The sequence below is a fragment of the Canis lupus genome, chromosome 30 (genome assembly GCF_011100685.1).
Source record: "Canis lupus familiaris isolate Mischka breed German Shepherd chromosome 30, alternate assembly UU_Cfam_GSD_1.0, whole genome shotgun sequence".
NCBI lineage: Eukaryota > Metazoa > Chordata > Mammalia > Carnivora > Canidae > Canis > Canis lupus.
The window spans coordinates 31,165,648-31,180,265 of record NC_049251.1 but is presented as its reverse complement, the minus strand read 5'-3'; the positions used below and the strand labels follow the sequence as shown (position 1 = coordinate 31,180,265).

Genomic DNA, 14,618 nt, shown 5'->3' with positions numbered 1-14,618 from the left:
TTACGGGGGTTACTCAGAAGGTCAAAGCAAATGGAAATGTATGTTAGATGCTGCAAAACACTACACAAATACGGGCTGTTACTGTAGAAGAATCCAGGAAAAAAAGTATATAGTGCTATACAGCATTAATTGAAATAGCACATGTACTTTAAGAACTCTACCACAAAAAAAACCCCTCCTTATTCTGACCATTGTACTATTTTTAAGACATCATTAATATCTCCCATAGGATTTTTCACTAACTCAAACATCAGACTATTCTGGAACTGATCACATAACCACAAAACCCAAACCACTAACCCTGGATCAATAAGTCCCAGGGCCTGTTGATTGATTTTGAACTTTGCAGTTGGCAGGTGAGCAGCCCAGAGTGTGAGCTACTCAGTTCTTAGATACTCAGGGAAGAAGCTGAAGGGCCCACAGGTTTCATGTTTCTTATAGACCGTGTGTCACTGGAGTGGAGGGGGTGGAAGTGTGGGTAGGCACTGGGCGAGCCACGCTGACAGTGGCTGGAGTCAAGGTAGGGGCAAGGGGTGGGCAAGAAGGAATGAGGATGTGGGCATGAACTTCCACACACAGAGGCCGGAAGCAGCTGTCTCTGAGTGGGATCCAAGAGGCAAGTGAGGGTGTGCTGAGCAAAGGGGACGAATCGGCAAGAAGACCCGGCTTTCAATCCAGGCTCTGCATTTGGATTTCATCTCCAAAGTGGGAGCGATAATCTGTACTTCACAGGACAACCACATAGACCAGATGCGATCCCTCAAGGATGTGGAAGACAGCTCGGGAAACGCTCTCTGTGCAGGGATGCCCCAGCCTCTGGGCCTCCCCCCCACCCCCGGGTTAATCCGTGCTGCAGTCCCTGCCATGGAGATCCCCACTCACCCTCGCGCCCCTCTACCCCAGCACTCACCCAGAGACATCTCCCCCTTCCCAAATCCTCTGGAGCACGCTAGCCATTTACTCACCCAGTCAGTCAACCAAACATTAGCCTACTCACCAAGCACTGCCTGGGCACCTATCACATGCCAGGCCCCAAGCCAGACCCTAGGGACCAGAGACGCCCATGGTCCTATCCCTGACCCCTGGGAGCTCATGGCATGGTGGGAAGAGGACATGCTGATGCTGCCGCCTCCTCAGGAAGGGACCATGATGCCTCCTCCCCCATTTCTTTTTCCCCAACCTCCATCACCCAGGACACATTCTGGCCCCACAGGGGAAACCACCCACTTGGCTCCTATGCCTGACCAGGCAAGACGCCTGAGAAATGGAACTCGCTGCTCATACCGACATGTAGGACCTTGTGCCCACGAAGGAGTTGGCCATGGAGTCAATGAGCTGCCCGCTGACCCCAAAGTCACAGAGCTTGATCTCCCCACGGGAGTTCACGAGGATGTTGGAAGGCTTGACATCTGCAGGGGAGAGAACACAGAAAAAGGAGGGAGTTGACACAAGTGGATTGGGGGCGAGAAGGGTCAGCACTCTCCAGACAGAACAGCCTTGACCACGAGTCCCAGGATGTAGTGCCATCCCACAGCCAGCTCTTGGCTTGCCAACACGGGACACCACAATCCCTTAGTCCGTCTTGTTCAGGGTTCAAGAAAAGACTGTGAGGAGAGGAAATGGCAACCTGTTATACAAGCAGGCCAGAAAGTCAGTGGATTTCCACTCTTTGAGAATCCAGACCTGAACACATGACCCACAGGAAGGAGTCAGTTATAAATAAGATTTCAGACTTGGTTGCTTCAGTCACCCTCACTGGCAAGACAGAACAGCTATGGTTGGATCATATGGCAGAAGAACAGCACAGACAGTAAGACTTGTATGCTAGCTGAGGCCACACACCAAAGGCTCAGGGGAGACCAGATAGGAATGCCTATTCTTGATCTTCACACCACGCACAGAGCATGGGGGTTTTACAAATATGCGTGGCAGAGGCTGGCAGCTGCCTTAGGACTGACGTCTCGGAGGTCATCTCCCAAACAGTCTCCACAGCCGCAGCAGCTATGAGCCCAGGGGAGCCCCCCGCTGCCCTACAGGGTCAGTCAAGGCAGTGCCGCCAGAACCGGCCCCAAAGCCTTCCATGCACTCGGACCCTCCCCTCTTCCCACCTGGCTGCCCCATCACTACTAGCTCACCGGCCCTTCCCTTTGCAGAGGGAGGTGAACTTCCACCATCTCCCCTGATTCAAACTCTGCTCTGTAAAGTGGGCAGAGCAGGGTCAAGTGTTCTCATTTATAGGTGGGGAAACGAGGCTGGAACTTGGTAAAAGTCCCCAAGCCAGGGTTGTGTGGGCAGACCTCAGCGATGAGACCCCCCCAGTAAGCAGGCCATAGCCGAGGGCAAAGCATAAACTGGACAGGCAATCTTTGATAGAACTAATAGGGATACTCTAGAGAATATCTGGAGAATTCGAGGGAAAAAACCAAATCCCCATAATCCAAAGCTATCTGAACCACTATTCCCATTTTATTATTTTTCTCTTCAGTACTCTCAGATGAATGCATTTACAGACACCCCTTGAAGGTCCAGACCACTGCATTATATAAAGTGAATATATATAAAGAGAGTAAAGAGAGTCAAGTGAGTTTTCTTGCGTTTCCTGGTGCATATAAAAGTTATGTTGGGGCACCTGGGCGGCTCACAGTAGATTAAACAGCCAACTTCCCACCAGATCGTGATCTCAGGGTCATGGGATTAAGTCCTAGGTCAGGCTCCCTGCTCAGTGGGGAATGTGCTTCTCCCTCTCCCTTTGCTTCCCCCACCTCGATCATGCTCACTCACTCTCTCAAGCAAATAAATAAATAAATCTTTTTTTTTTTTAAGTTACGCTTAAACTAGACCATAGTCTATGAAGTATACAGCAGCATTATGTTTAAGAAAATGATGTACATACCTGAATTCAAAAATACTTTACTGCTAAAAACTGTTAACAATTACCTGAGTTTTGGCAAGTCATAACCACTGATCACAGATCACCATAACAAACATAATAATGAAAAGTTTGAAAAATTCAAGAATTAACAAAATGTGACCCAGAGACGTGAAGTGAGCAAAAACGCTGCTGGAAAAAATGGTGTAGTGTAGACTCACTCGATGCAGGACTGACACAAACCATCAATCTCAAAAAAATGCAGTATCTGCAAAGCACAATAAAATGATATATGCCTGTATTTATCCTTGAACAGATTCTAACAAGTCTACAGAAGCATCTTTCCAAGGATAAAGTGAAAACAAAAAAACCCAGTCTCTTGTATCCCAATAAAGTCCTTCTCCTGCCCGTCCCTCCTCCGCCCCTCATTCCCAAGATGCGCGGCCAGCTCCAGCATCTCCGTCTCTGTGCCTCACGCGCTCCCAGAGACAGGCCTGGAACTCGCTCACAGCAGGGGCTCCTAAGCCCTCCTGAAAGGAAGGCTCTGAACTCACGGTGTGCATACACAAGCACTCAGAGCCACTGGTGCAGTCTTCCCAAGACCCAGCCCTCATCATGTCACAGGACATGAGACCTTTCCAAAGGCCCTGTCACCCTCCCTGTGTCTGCTCCATAAAGTCTTCCAGAATGCAGGCATCAGAAGTAACCTTAGCAGGAATCTGGTTCCCTCCCACCCTGCGGCCACATGACCCACCTCTGCTCCCCTCATCCACTTCCTGTTCATGGAGCACCTGGATGCGTCAGGGCCCGTGCAGATACCAAGAAGACAAGGGCAAGCAAACCGATGGGAGTGCCTACTGTCAGGGAGCTTACATTTTAGCGTGCGTACAGACAAAAACCAACAAACAAATGGGCAGCGTCAGGTGGTCTCAAGGGCCATGAAAACCAGGTAAGACCACACACCATGAGGGGGAGGGTGCCTCTGAGCAGGGAGGAAGACCCTTAGCAACGACCTAGATAGAGTCATGCAGCCTCCCGCAGAATCCCTTCGGGATGTCAGGGACTGAACCTGTCTTCTGTTTCTTCTCCACACCTAGAATGAGGGCAGGCCCCAACACACACTTCCAGCCGAGGAGCCACGGTCTTCACCCGCACAGTACCGTGGCGCTTCTCCAACGGAGGACACACGCCTCACCCCAGAGGAGAGTGTCCAGTGTGTGGCAGGTGACGCCAAGTGGCAGGGAGATGGTGCTCACAGGAGGCGCCGCAGGGAGAGCACACAGGAGGCACTCCAACCTGGACGGCCCTTCACCCCTGTGCCTCCTCACCTCCCAAAGGAGCCCAAGGCAGGTTAGGCTCTGTTTTCGAGCAAAAGAACAGCCCTGGCTAAAGACACCTGTATTCAAATCCCGCCCTGCCATCTGCTCCACCGGCAGCCTTGAGCCAGGCCCTCTGCTTCTCCAGCACCAGCCTGCCTGCGGGTGAGGCGATGGTAACAATCACAGCTCCTGTGACCTTACCTGATGGTGACCAAGACCAACCTAATGCGGGGTCGGCATTTACATGGCACACAATGTTACAGAGACAAAAGGATTCTTTCACAGGCCACCCTCCATGAGGAGCAGTTCACACACCAGACACCTGCTTCCTCCCTCCCCCCCCCAGAGAGCCTCCCCCACCCTTCCACCCCCACCCCCACCCAGGTTTTCCTTCTTCTGCTGGTTCAGATGCTTCTCTCCAGGCTGCAGCTGCTGCTCAGGAGTGGCTACACGGCCTCTGTCACTGCGTGGATCTGATTTCTATTCACATGGCAAGCAAGCCTCCTTTTCTCCAAACTTATGTAACACCACTCTCCTCCATCGCTGACTGTCAGTTCCCGCTTCCCCCACTGCCAGGGAACAACACTGCCTGGGAGGCTGCAGAAACCATGGGGGATGGGGTCAGAGGAGCAGAGGGAAACCCTGAGATTTCCCTGCCTGGACCACACCCTGGGAGCCACTCCCACTGCACACACTCCCTCCTGGTGACCTGGATGCTCCCTCCTGGTGACCTGGAGGGCAGACAAGAGGCTGCCTGCAGACCTGGGCCTCCAAAGCCCTCAACTACAGAGCATGTGGCTGAGCCACGAGGCTGGGACACGCTTCCTTCTGGCAGCCCCAGCCAAATCAGGCTCTTCTCTGGGGGCATAAAAGGTCCATGTCCTACAAGTCCAGAGAGACTGCTTCCTCCAACTGGCAGCGTCCCACCTTTGCTCTCCACCATCACTGCCCTTGTTCCTCCATCCTGTCCCCACATCCTCCTCCTCACTCAGTCCTGCACAGAAATCGGTGCTCCTGCAGTGGGAAAGTCCCCACCTCTCGGCCTGCCTTTCCACATTAGCCACAGAGCCCAAAGCCCTCCCTCCCTCTCCAGCTTCCTGCTGTGTGGGGCCCCAGCTCAGGCCTGCCCCTCTAACCATGCCTCCCCCCTCCCCCACATGTGAAACACGCACCCTTCCAGCCCACCCTCACCTCCAGGTCCAAGTCCAAGTATTCAAGGGTCCCCTTCCTCATTTGGGAGCCTGCCCTGTTCCTGGAGCCCTCCAAGGTTTCATCGGGCTTCCTCCCACAATGTCCTAGCAGCAACCCAAACCACTGTTCACATCACAGGCCCAGGACCCCTCTACTTCCCAAAGCCTTCCCCAGGCCGTGGGTTCCCTTTCTCACCCTCCAATATCAAGAGGTCGAGACTGAGAGGAGCCACAGGACCTGGCGGGCTGGGCTGCATTCTGAAGGGAGCGCCCAGAATCCATGAGGCCCCCAGGCTGACAAGCTTCCCCGGGAAACCTCTGAGGAGCCATGGTTTGTTGCCCCAATCCTGCTCAGGCCCTGCAACAATGAGGACGAGTAAGTCCTCCTTCCTCAGAAACAAACAAGGAGGTTTTATGAAAAAAGTGGACAAAGTATTTTCTTCTTTCCTATTTTCTGCCCCAGAAAAGAACCACTGTGCAAAGCCTTCTGATCCTTCCCCCAAGAGCACGTAATTTTTGCTTAATTTCTGAGCATTTTCTACCCCTGTAAAACAAAGGGTTTGGATTAAATAATTCAGTGGGTCATGTGCTTATTTTATAAACACAACTGAGCTATGAATAAAAGGACACGGTTCTTCAAGGCCATCCACAAGGAGAGACGGGACACGAAAAGTAACAAGAACGTCGTACACATGTGTACGATGGTGAGGGCGAAGGGAGAGGGCCTGAGGGCACTGTGGACTGATACTCTGAATTCTTCCACCCGGCCAGGCTCAACGCCAGCCTGACTAGTGGGCAGCTCCCATCAGGCAGATGCAGCGAGTGTCAGCCCCCCAAAGGGTATGATCGAGTAACCTCGTTTCATTTGGCAGAGAAGAATATTATAGGAAGTTGCATTTGCTATGGAGGTGGGGGTGCACACGATGGAAGAGAGGGCATGAAGAAAGAGAGGGCAGGGGAGCCGCAGAGGGGATGGGGAACGCAAGAGAAATAGGAGGAAGAAAAAAGAAATGAGGGCCCCAGAGAAAGAAGCAAGTTGAGTGATGCCTGGAAGCCAGACCCCGGCTCATCTGTGACAAAGGCTAAATCCAAAAGTGAGATGACTTTGGATAAGTGAGTTAAAGGTTACAGAAATGAAGGCAAATGAGATTTTTAAATGATGACTTTAGGCCTCAAATGATCCCTTTTTAGCAACCCTGGAAGGTCCCTAATAACCCTTCTCTAAAAGTGAAGAAACAGAAGGGAAAAGTGGCCAACCCTGGTATGTCAAATAATGTTCTCCACAGAGCCACCTCCAGTTACCTTACCCATGACCTCAGGGAGCTAATTAAATAGCAACCTAATTAACATTCAGAGAAAATCCCAAACCCTTCAATTAGCCCTGAACTGTAACCTCCTCTCCCATCCAGCCTCCTCAAGAGCACCGCTTTCTCCTCTCGATGCCTTCTCCCAGGGAAGGAGAACGGATGCAGCTGCCAGGGGGTGGGGTGGGGGGATGGCACAGGCAAGCCCAGCCGGCCTGGGAAGACGCCACAACAGCTCTGGTTCATCGAAGACCTCCTATGCCAGGCCTTTTAAATACAGTCTTCTTTAATCCTCGCAACAATGGTGAGAAGCAAGCCCCCTACCCCTTGGTGTACAGATGAGAAACAGTGAGGCCCAGAGTCAGGGAGAGGGCTGTCAAGATTACACAGGGAGCTAATGGCAGAGGCTACAGTAGCACTCAGACTCTTGATTATCCAGAGCCGAGGTAACTGGGCTCTAGATGACCGAGCAAATGGTGAGCTGTACTCCAAAGTTTCAGAAAAGCCATTATTTAGTTGCGGGTGACAGTGGTCAGATGGTACAAACTTCCAGTTGTAAGACAAATATTCCTGGGGTGCAACGAACAACACAGTGACTATAGTTAACAATACTGGATTGTTCATTTGTAAGTTGCTAAGAGAGTACTTTTTTTTTTTTTTTTTTTTTTTTAAGATTTTATTTATTTATTCATGAGAGACACAGGCAGAGGGCGAAGCAGGCTCCTCACAGGGAGCCCAACGTGGGACTCAATCCCGGGCCTCCAGAATCAGGCCCTGGGCTGAAGGTGGCGCTAAACCCCTGAGCCACCCGGGGAAGCCTTTTTTTTTTTTTTTTTTTTAAGAAATCCCTCCATCCAACATGGGGCTTGAACTCACAACCCCAAGATCAAGGCTCACATTGTCTACTGACTGAGGCAGCCAGAAGCTCCTGCAAGTTCTTAACAGTTTTCATCATAAGAAAAAAAAATGCAATCGCATGCTGGTATTAACTATACTTACTGTGGTGATCCATCCATCAAACCAGCATGCCTTATACCCGAAACCAACACAATGTTATGTCAATCATATCTCAATTTTTTTTTTTAAGTTGTGGTAGGGGAAGAAGGTCACTCACATTATAGATGTAACAGGCTTTTTCTGGGAACAGGACAGATAAATCATTTAAGACTCATGAGAGAAAAGACTTCTCTGCTCCGGGAGAGGAGAGCTTCCTTCTCAGCATAGGCGCCCTGTCCCACCTTCAGAAACTTGCAGACAGGGAACCAGAGGCTGCTTCCCACCTCCTCCCACTTTAACAACCGAGTTCAACCACGGAACTTCTGGAGCCTGGTCCTAACAAGCAGGTACTTTCACCTCTGCACTTCTTACAACCTAGGCCACTGAGTGCCATTTAATTTTTTTTCTTCCCTCCCAAGACTCATCAGTTTTGAAATGCTTTCATTTTCTACCTCTGTGTGCCCCGTTCTGCAAATTTGGTGTTAATCTCCTGACCCATAAGGCACATGAAATGTCAGCAATTAAACGAGACAGTATTGCCAGCGCTCAGAATCCATTTTTCTTTTTCAGATTTTGGTTTCCATGAGTATATGCCATTGCAAGAAATGGTCAATTTTTAAAGGAGGATGCAACAAAAGCCACAACAAAAAGTACATCATGGGTTACACTCAAAAAAGAGAGGCGGGGGCAGGGATGGTGGTAGTGGAGACAGTGAAAGGAAAAGAAGGGGCAATCACAGGAAAAGCTTATGGGTCCCGGATTCCTGGTCTCTCATCTTCAATGACTCCCTAATAATATTTGGCAGAGCAGCCCCATTTTACAGACACAGACAGAAATAAAGGCTTAAGGAGACAGATGTCCCTTGCCAAAGATCACACAGAAAAGCTTTTCCACTAAAGAAACCGGCCACAAGCACACATTTCCCTTTGCTGGCTGTGGGCTAATTCAGAGGACAGCACATCTATCACGAAGCCAATCACCCACCTGAAGGCAGGAAAACAATGCTGGCTAATGTGGATACTTCTCATCCACAATTCAAGAGAGGGGAATTAGCTTAAAAAAATGTGTTTGACCTGCTGAAGGGTAATTTTCCCCAGCAGCAGAAGATGGGCGTAAAAGATTGGAAAAAGGAAAGATAGAGAAAGCTGGAGATCTCATTTTTAAATGCCAAGGAGAGGGAATTTCTAGTAGCATCACTGTATTTATGACGGCCCAAGCTCCATCAAAGTAAGGCATGACCATATGTACCTGGGTCACAAGTTCACATCATGCACCAGAGAAGCCTGGAAATTCCAGGATGTCAAGAGGCCACTCATCGTCATTTCTGGCTTAGGTTGGGACAGACCCCTAAAAAAGGCACTTAGCAGAGTGTGTGTGCCAATTTACAGACAAACGTGAGCCAGATGGATGAGACAGTCCTTGTGGAGCCTCCTGAGCAGAGCCCTCCCCAACTACACACTCTTCTTTGGGAGACACACTCCTCCCTCTCACCGAACAAGAGCTCTGGGTGGACATCACAGCCTCAAGGTTTCCCTTAGAAGTGAGGCTTTGTGATGTGAGAGAGAACAGGACACAGATCTCCCAGGATTACTCTCAGCCTGGGCCACCAGGCCTTTCGTCAAGGGACCAGCTAGAGCCTCAAGACACAAGCTTGGGCCTCACACTCCTTTGCACCACAGCTGCCTTGAGAAGGGCCAGGGAGCAAGTCTTCTAACTGCCTTCTCCTCCCTATCTGAATGCACAGGCACCTGCCCTTTGCTCTCCTCAGGCTTCCAGAATAAACCCTGACCACCTCTCTTCACCTGCTCCCCAACAACCGCTCCCCCCAGCTGCCCACCAAGCCACTATCCTGACTCAGACCCACCCACATCATCTCTTACTGGACCATGACAACAGCCTCCTAACTGTCCTCTCTCCCCCTCGAGCTCCTCTTAGCCACAGCAGCCGGGGCCCTCTTCTTCCAAGAATCACTCACCTTACTTCCCTGCGTAGGAGCCCTCCTCTGTTCCCCTCTGCCTATGATGATATCCAGCCCATGAGCAGAGCAGTGAAGACCCCCTCGAGTCCCTTAAGCGTTCGTTATCGACTCCCACCACACACCATCAGGAACGTAGACAACCCAAACAGCTTGCTGTTCCCTGTGAGGACTGATCTGCGTTCTCTGCCTCTGTTGCCACGATTCATGTGCTCCCCTCTACCTGGGATTCCAGCTCAGGGCCAGTTACACCCCCTCCACAGTGCTTCCCTAAAGGGACTGAGGAAGCACTCTCCCTCCTCCAAAGGCCCATCTGCCTCGCTTAAAGAGCGAAGAGACACTCATCTGGAGCCCTGATCCATCTCTGTGGGTCTAGCAGCTGAGGTAATTCTAGAGAGAACGTGACTCACATTTCTCACCAAGAGACCAGCACACTGGATTCTAGCTACTGATTAGCCAGCCACTCTCTGTTTCTCTCCATCTGTAAGGTGGAGCAGTCTAGACAGGGTTCAAAGGAATCAGTTTTCCTGTAAATTCACTGCCCCTGCCCCCAAGGCTGTCACCACATGACCGGTGAATAAGACTAGCATGTAGAGGAAGCAGGAGTGCAGCCCAGCCACCCCCTGGACGCTCTGGGCAGCCTACAGATGGTGGCACAAGGACACCCCCTTCCACCCAGGCAGGACCGTGGTCAGGACAGAGGCCCATGTGCAGCCTCAGGGGCCACTGTGACTTTCTGCTCAGGGAAGCCTGGCAGGACACCAGAAAAGGCCAGGCTGGTAGGACAGGGCCTGGCAAAGGCCACAGAAGAAGCCACTCAGAAACTTATCACATGTGAGCCTGCTACACGCGGCTTGTAAAACAACAAAACAAAAACACACTTGGGCCACTTCCAATCTTGCCTGTCGGTGCCCACAGCAAGACGAAGATGTCAGGGTTCTAACCGCGACCCTGGCGGAGGGCACATTTCCTTCAGAGGCTGTTGCTAGCACACCCACAACGTGCTCCAGACACCCCCAACTGTCCCCGGGGCCATGATCCAAAAACAATCAGAGTCTCAGCAGAAGCCTCAACAATTATTCTGGCCCAACAGCTCCCTGGGCAATAAGAAGCTTCCCCAGGGTGCCCACCTAGCAGGACGGCCCTGCACAACCTACTCGAGCTCTGAAGAGAGCCATGGCCGGGCATCCCCTCAGAAGTCTAGGCTGGTGGTGCCAGGGCACTGTGGGCCCAGGCTACTAATCCAACACGGCACGTAAGCATCAGGCAGGCTACACACTACCCCAGCTGACAGAAGGAAAAGAAAAATGAGCTGAGGCATAGCTTAAAACTATTCTTGGCATTTATTGATCATCAGCCAGCAATTCCACGGCAGAAACAATTTATGGGCTAAGCTGTATAAACGCTCTACCAATTTAACTTACATAATGTTTCTTCAGAGTCTTGATCAAAGTAAGACCTTGATTAGCAGAATGGGCTAAGAAGAATGACAGGCTGGCAATGCAAATCACCACTGTAAGTGGCGTGAAGCAGAGCTGCATCCTTAGGACCCCCACCTCCCACCCTGGAACTCAGAGCCTAACCACCTGAGTCTGCTTTAGAGACACCAGACCTAGGAGCTCCTGCCACAGGGAGTGCAAGGACCACTTTGAAACCTTTGTGGTTAATTCCCATCAGAGCTTCAGGATCAGTGAAAAACCCTCTCTCCTACCTACGCCATCCATCAGGTTTTCACCAAGAACTCAAAGCTGAAAACCCCAGGGCTTCCTCTTGCACTTAAATTCTAAGGTTTCCTTAGTTGGGGGAAATTCTTCTTCTCCTTAAAACCCAGTAATCAGGAAGCTTTCTCTGTAAAGGACCACAGAGCAAATATTTTTAGGTTTTGAGGGTCATATGGTCTCTTTCACACGCAACCACTTACCTTTGCCATTATAGCACAAAAACAGTCATGAAAAACAAATATGCATGCTATGTTCCAACAAAACTTCATTATGGACACTGAAGTTTGAATTTAAAACAATTATCATATATCACAAAATTCTAAAAAACAATTCTTGGCTTGCAGGCCCTACAAAAATAGACAGTAGACCTATGTGGCCTGTGGGCCGCCAGTCTGCCCACCCCTGCTTAAATGTTTAATTATTGTTTCGATCTGTTAACAGCTTTTTGTCTTCCTGACCCAGTGCTTGATCATATTAGTAGCAAAATATAATTTTTCTTCCTAATTTGCTAGCTTTCAGCCTCTGTTCCTCCTTTCCACCTTCTGGTAATAAAGCCCCTCTTTTCATTTGGGGTAGGCTCCTCCCAACAAGTGTTTCTGCTAGGGTGTCAACCAACAAGCCCCATCTATCCTGCCACAGAGTAGGTTATAATCCCAGGTGGACAACCAGACCACGCTAGTCCCTGGAACAAGTGACTGGCCCAAAAGCGGGCAGGCACTAGCAGCACAGCCAATCAGTGATTCAGGCCTACAGGACAGTGGGCAGAGCTCTTTCTCTGGAACAGAACACTAAGGACTGAGGTCCCTGCTGCCCCCAATGAAAAGCCTCAGACTGTAAAGGAGGCCCACACCACGAGTAATGCTGAGAGGTAACAGGGTCCTGAGGCTGTCTTTTCAACCCTATATTCATCCCTGCCTTCTAACAGGTGACCCACACTAATACATTCTTTTGATTAAGTAATCTTGCATTGGATTTCTGACACAACCAAAGAATCCTAATTATATCACATCAAATTCTATTTGAAAGTTGACAGGATAGCAGCGATTCATGCATAAAAAATAACACTGGCTGTATTCCACCACCCTGTATTTCAAGACGTTTTTCCCCTGTTAGACTCCAAGTTCCTGGAGGACACAATGCATTTCTGAGCCATCTTTATGCTCTCTGGAGTGATTCACTTAGTACCTTGTACTTAGAGGTATTCTATGAATATTATACAAATACTACTTTCTTTGCATCATGGAAGCCAACAGTGAGGAGAAGGGCAAATCAACATGGAGGAACATGTGCACGTACATACCCATGATTATACCAAAAAACGTTACCCAGAGATTCCAGACAAAACTAATACCGACTCTCTGATCAGCGGCCCACAAACTACATACACCAGGCTAAGCCACACAGTCTGCTTTGCCCTTTGAACACTCGGGGAATAGAATATAATGTCTACACAAAAGCAGGACAGACTCGCAGAGGACTTCAACTACTCCTTGACCTCCATCTGTTCTTTCCAATTGATTAAGTTCTTCTTTCCAGCTTATCTTCCAACTCAGGCAAAAGACCTGGAAGGCAAAGCATCCTGTGATGGGAACTATCCCTTCGGGCAACAGGGACTGCCCTGAGGCCAGCAAGACCCCCACAAGACCCCCACATGATGGCCCCCAAAACAATGATCCACCTGACCTTGACTGTTCACGTGCACGTACCCCATCGACCCACATTTTCCTTAAAAACCTCCAAGTGAAAAAAAAAAAAAAAACAAAATCTCCAAGTGTTTTCAGCCCTCTGGGGACACTAGTCTGCTACCTTCTCAGTGTTGGCTTCACTGAAACAAATTCCTTTCTTGTTTCACCACCAGTCTTCTCTCTGCCTTTGGATTGTCCATGGCCAGTGGTCAAACCTAATATATGTGGTACCCCCGGAGCCAGGTGCTCTTGCACCCTTGTTCCCCGCTACAGGATCACAGCAGATGGGTTCCCTGCAAACAAAGTCCAGAACAGCAGGCCATCACCTCAGACAGTGGGAATATGAGCCGTACTAGTCAGGCCCATAAAGTCCTGCTCTACAGCCGCAAAGACAGATCCCTTCAGGAATGAGGCTGAGAACCTGGTTCGCACCCAGCATGGACAGACACATCAGAGATATATGAAAGCTAGCCATATGTATGCCCAAAGCAGGGTATCTCACTAGGGCCAACGGTCCTTCAACTTACCTGGTCGACTAAAAATAAGTGAAAACTTTCAAGAGACTATTACGTAGGTGGAAAAAACAGTACTTAAATGGCACCTGGAAATGGTCTCCCCCCAACTACCATTATGGCTCTTCCTCTTACAGAAAGTCATTTGTGAGTTCAGGTGTGCCTAGTGTTATATCACCAACATTATTCCCACACCCACCATGAGGCTAAGAAGGCCTCACTGCCCCAGCAGCAGCACCCCAGGGGTAGCTAGCTGAGGAACGAGGACAACTGCTCTTCTGCTTACACAACCCAACCTCCCAACCAGAGGGGCCCTGGTTCCTGCCCTACTCAAGTGTGGGAGTCTAGCTTTTAAAAAAATTCTCTCAACTTTTCCAGGATCTCAAAACACTTAGGCATTTTGAGATACTTAAACCAGCATCTGGCAATCACAAAAACCTACTGATTGATCTGTTAAGCAACAGTAACACAGATTGTCCATGATGTTGGTCAAGCACTATTTTAAGCGCTTGTAGGCATTGTCTCAATCCTCACAGCCCTGGAGGTAGACTATTCCTCCTGAGGCTTGGAGAAGTTAAATAACTTGCCCAAGGTTACACATTCAGTAGCACAGTCAGAATTCAAACCCTGAACTTTTGTCACCAGGACAGAGTGCAAAAACTGGCTGAAATATTTTCTAGCTGCTCCCAAAGAGACAGAACCTATCCCGCTACATTTTTAGTCCTGACTGGATCACATGACTTTTTTTTTTTTAAAGCCAACAGGACATTAACCTGATGGAAACAGAGGTTTAAATGGTGCTTTAGTAGTAGGGTTACTCCTCTCTTATGACTGAAACCCCAAGACCATCATGGGAAGAAGCCAGGGAGTTTGTGTCTCAGAGGATGAGTGAAAACATGAGGAAAGAGGTCCAACCAGCCCACAAAATTACAGAGAGTAAATCACTGCTGGTTTATTGTCGGGGGTTTTTTCTCTAATTTTTACTTAATAAGATATTTACTTGAGAGAGCGAGAGCAGGTGGAGGGGCAGAGAGAGAGAGAATCTCA

General features: G+C 49.6%; 1 protein-coding gene across 1 annotated transcript in view; it reads right to left on the bottom strand.

Annotated features, from left to right (window-relative positions):
• Nucleotides 1–14,618, bottom strand: part of MAP2K1 (mitogen-activated protein kinase kinase 1) — a 77,293-nt gene that overhangs the window by 7,249 nt on the left and 55,426 nt on the right. Inside the window, exon 6 of the mRNA NM_001048094.2 lies at nt 1,285–1,409. Within this exon, the coding sequence (NP_001041559.2) occupies nt 1,285–1,409 (125 nt within the window). The remainder of the gene's footprint in view (nt 1–1,284; nt 1,410–14,618) is intronic.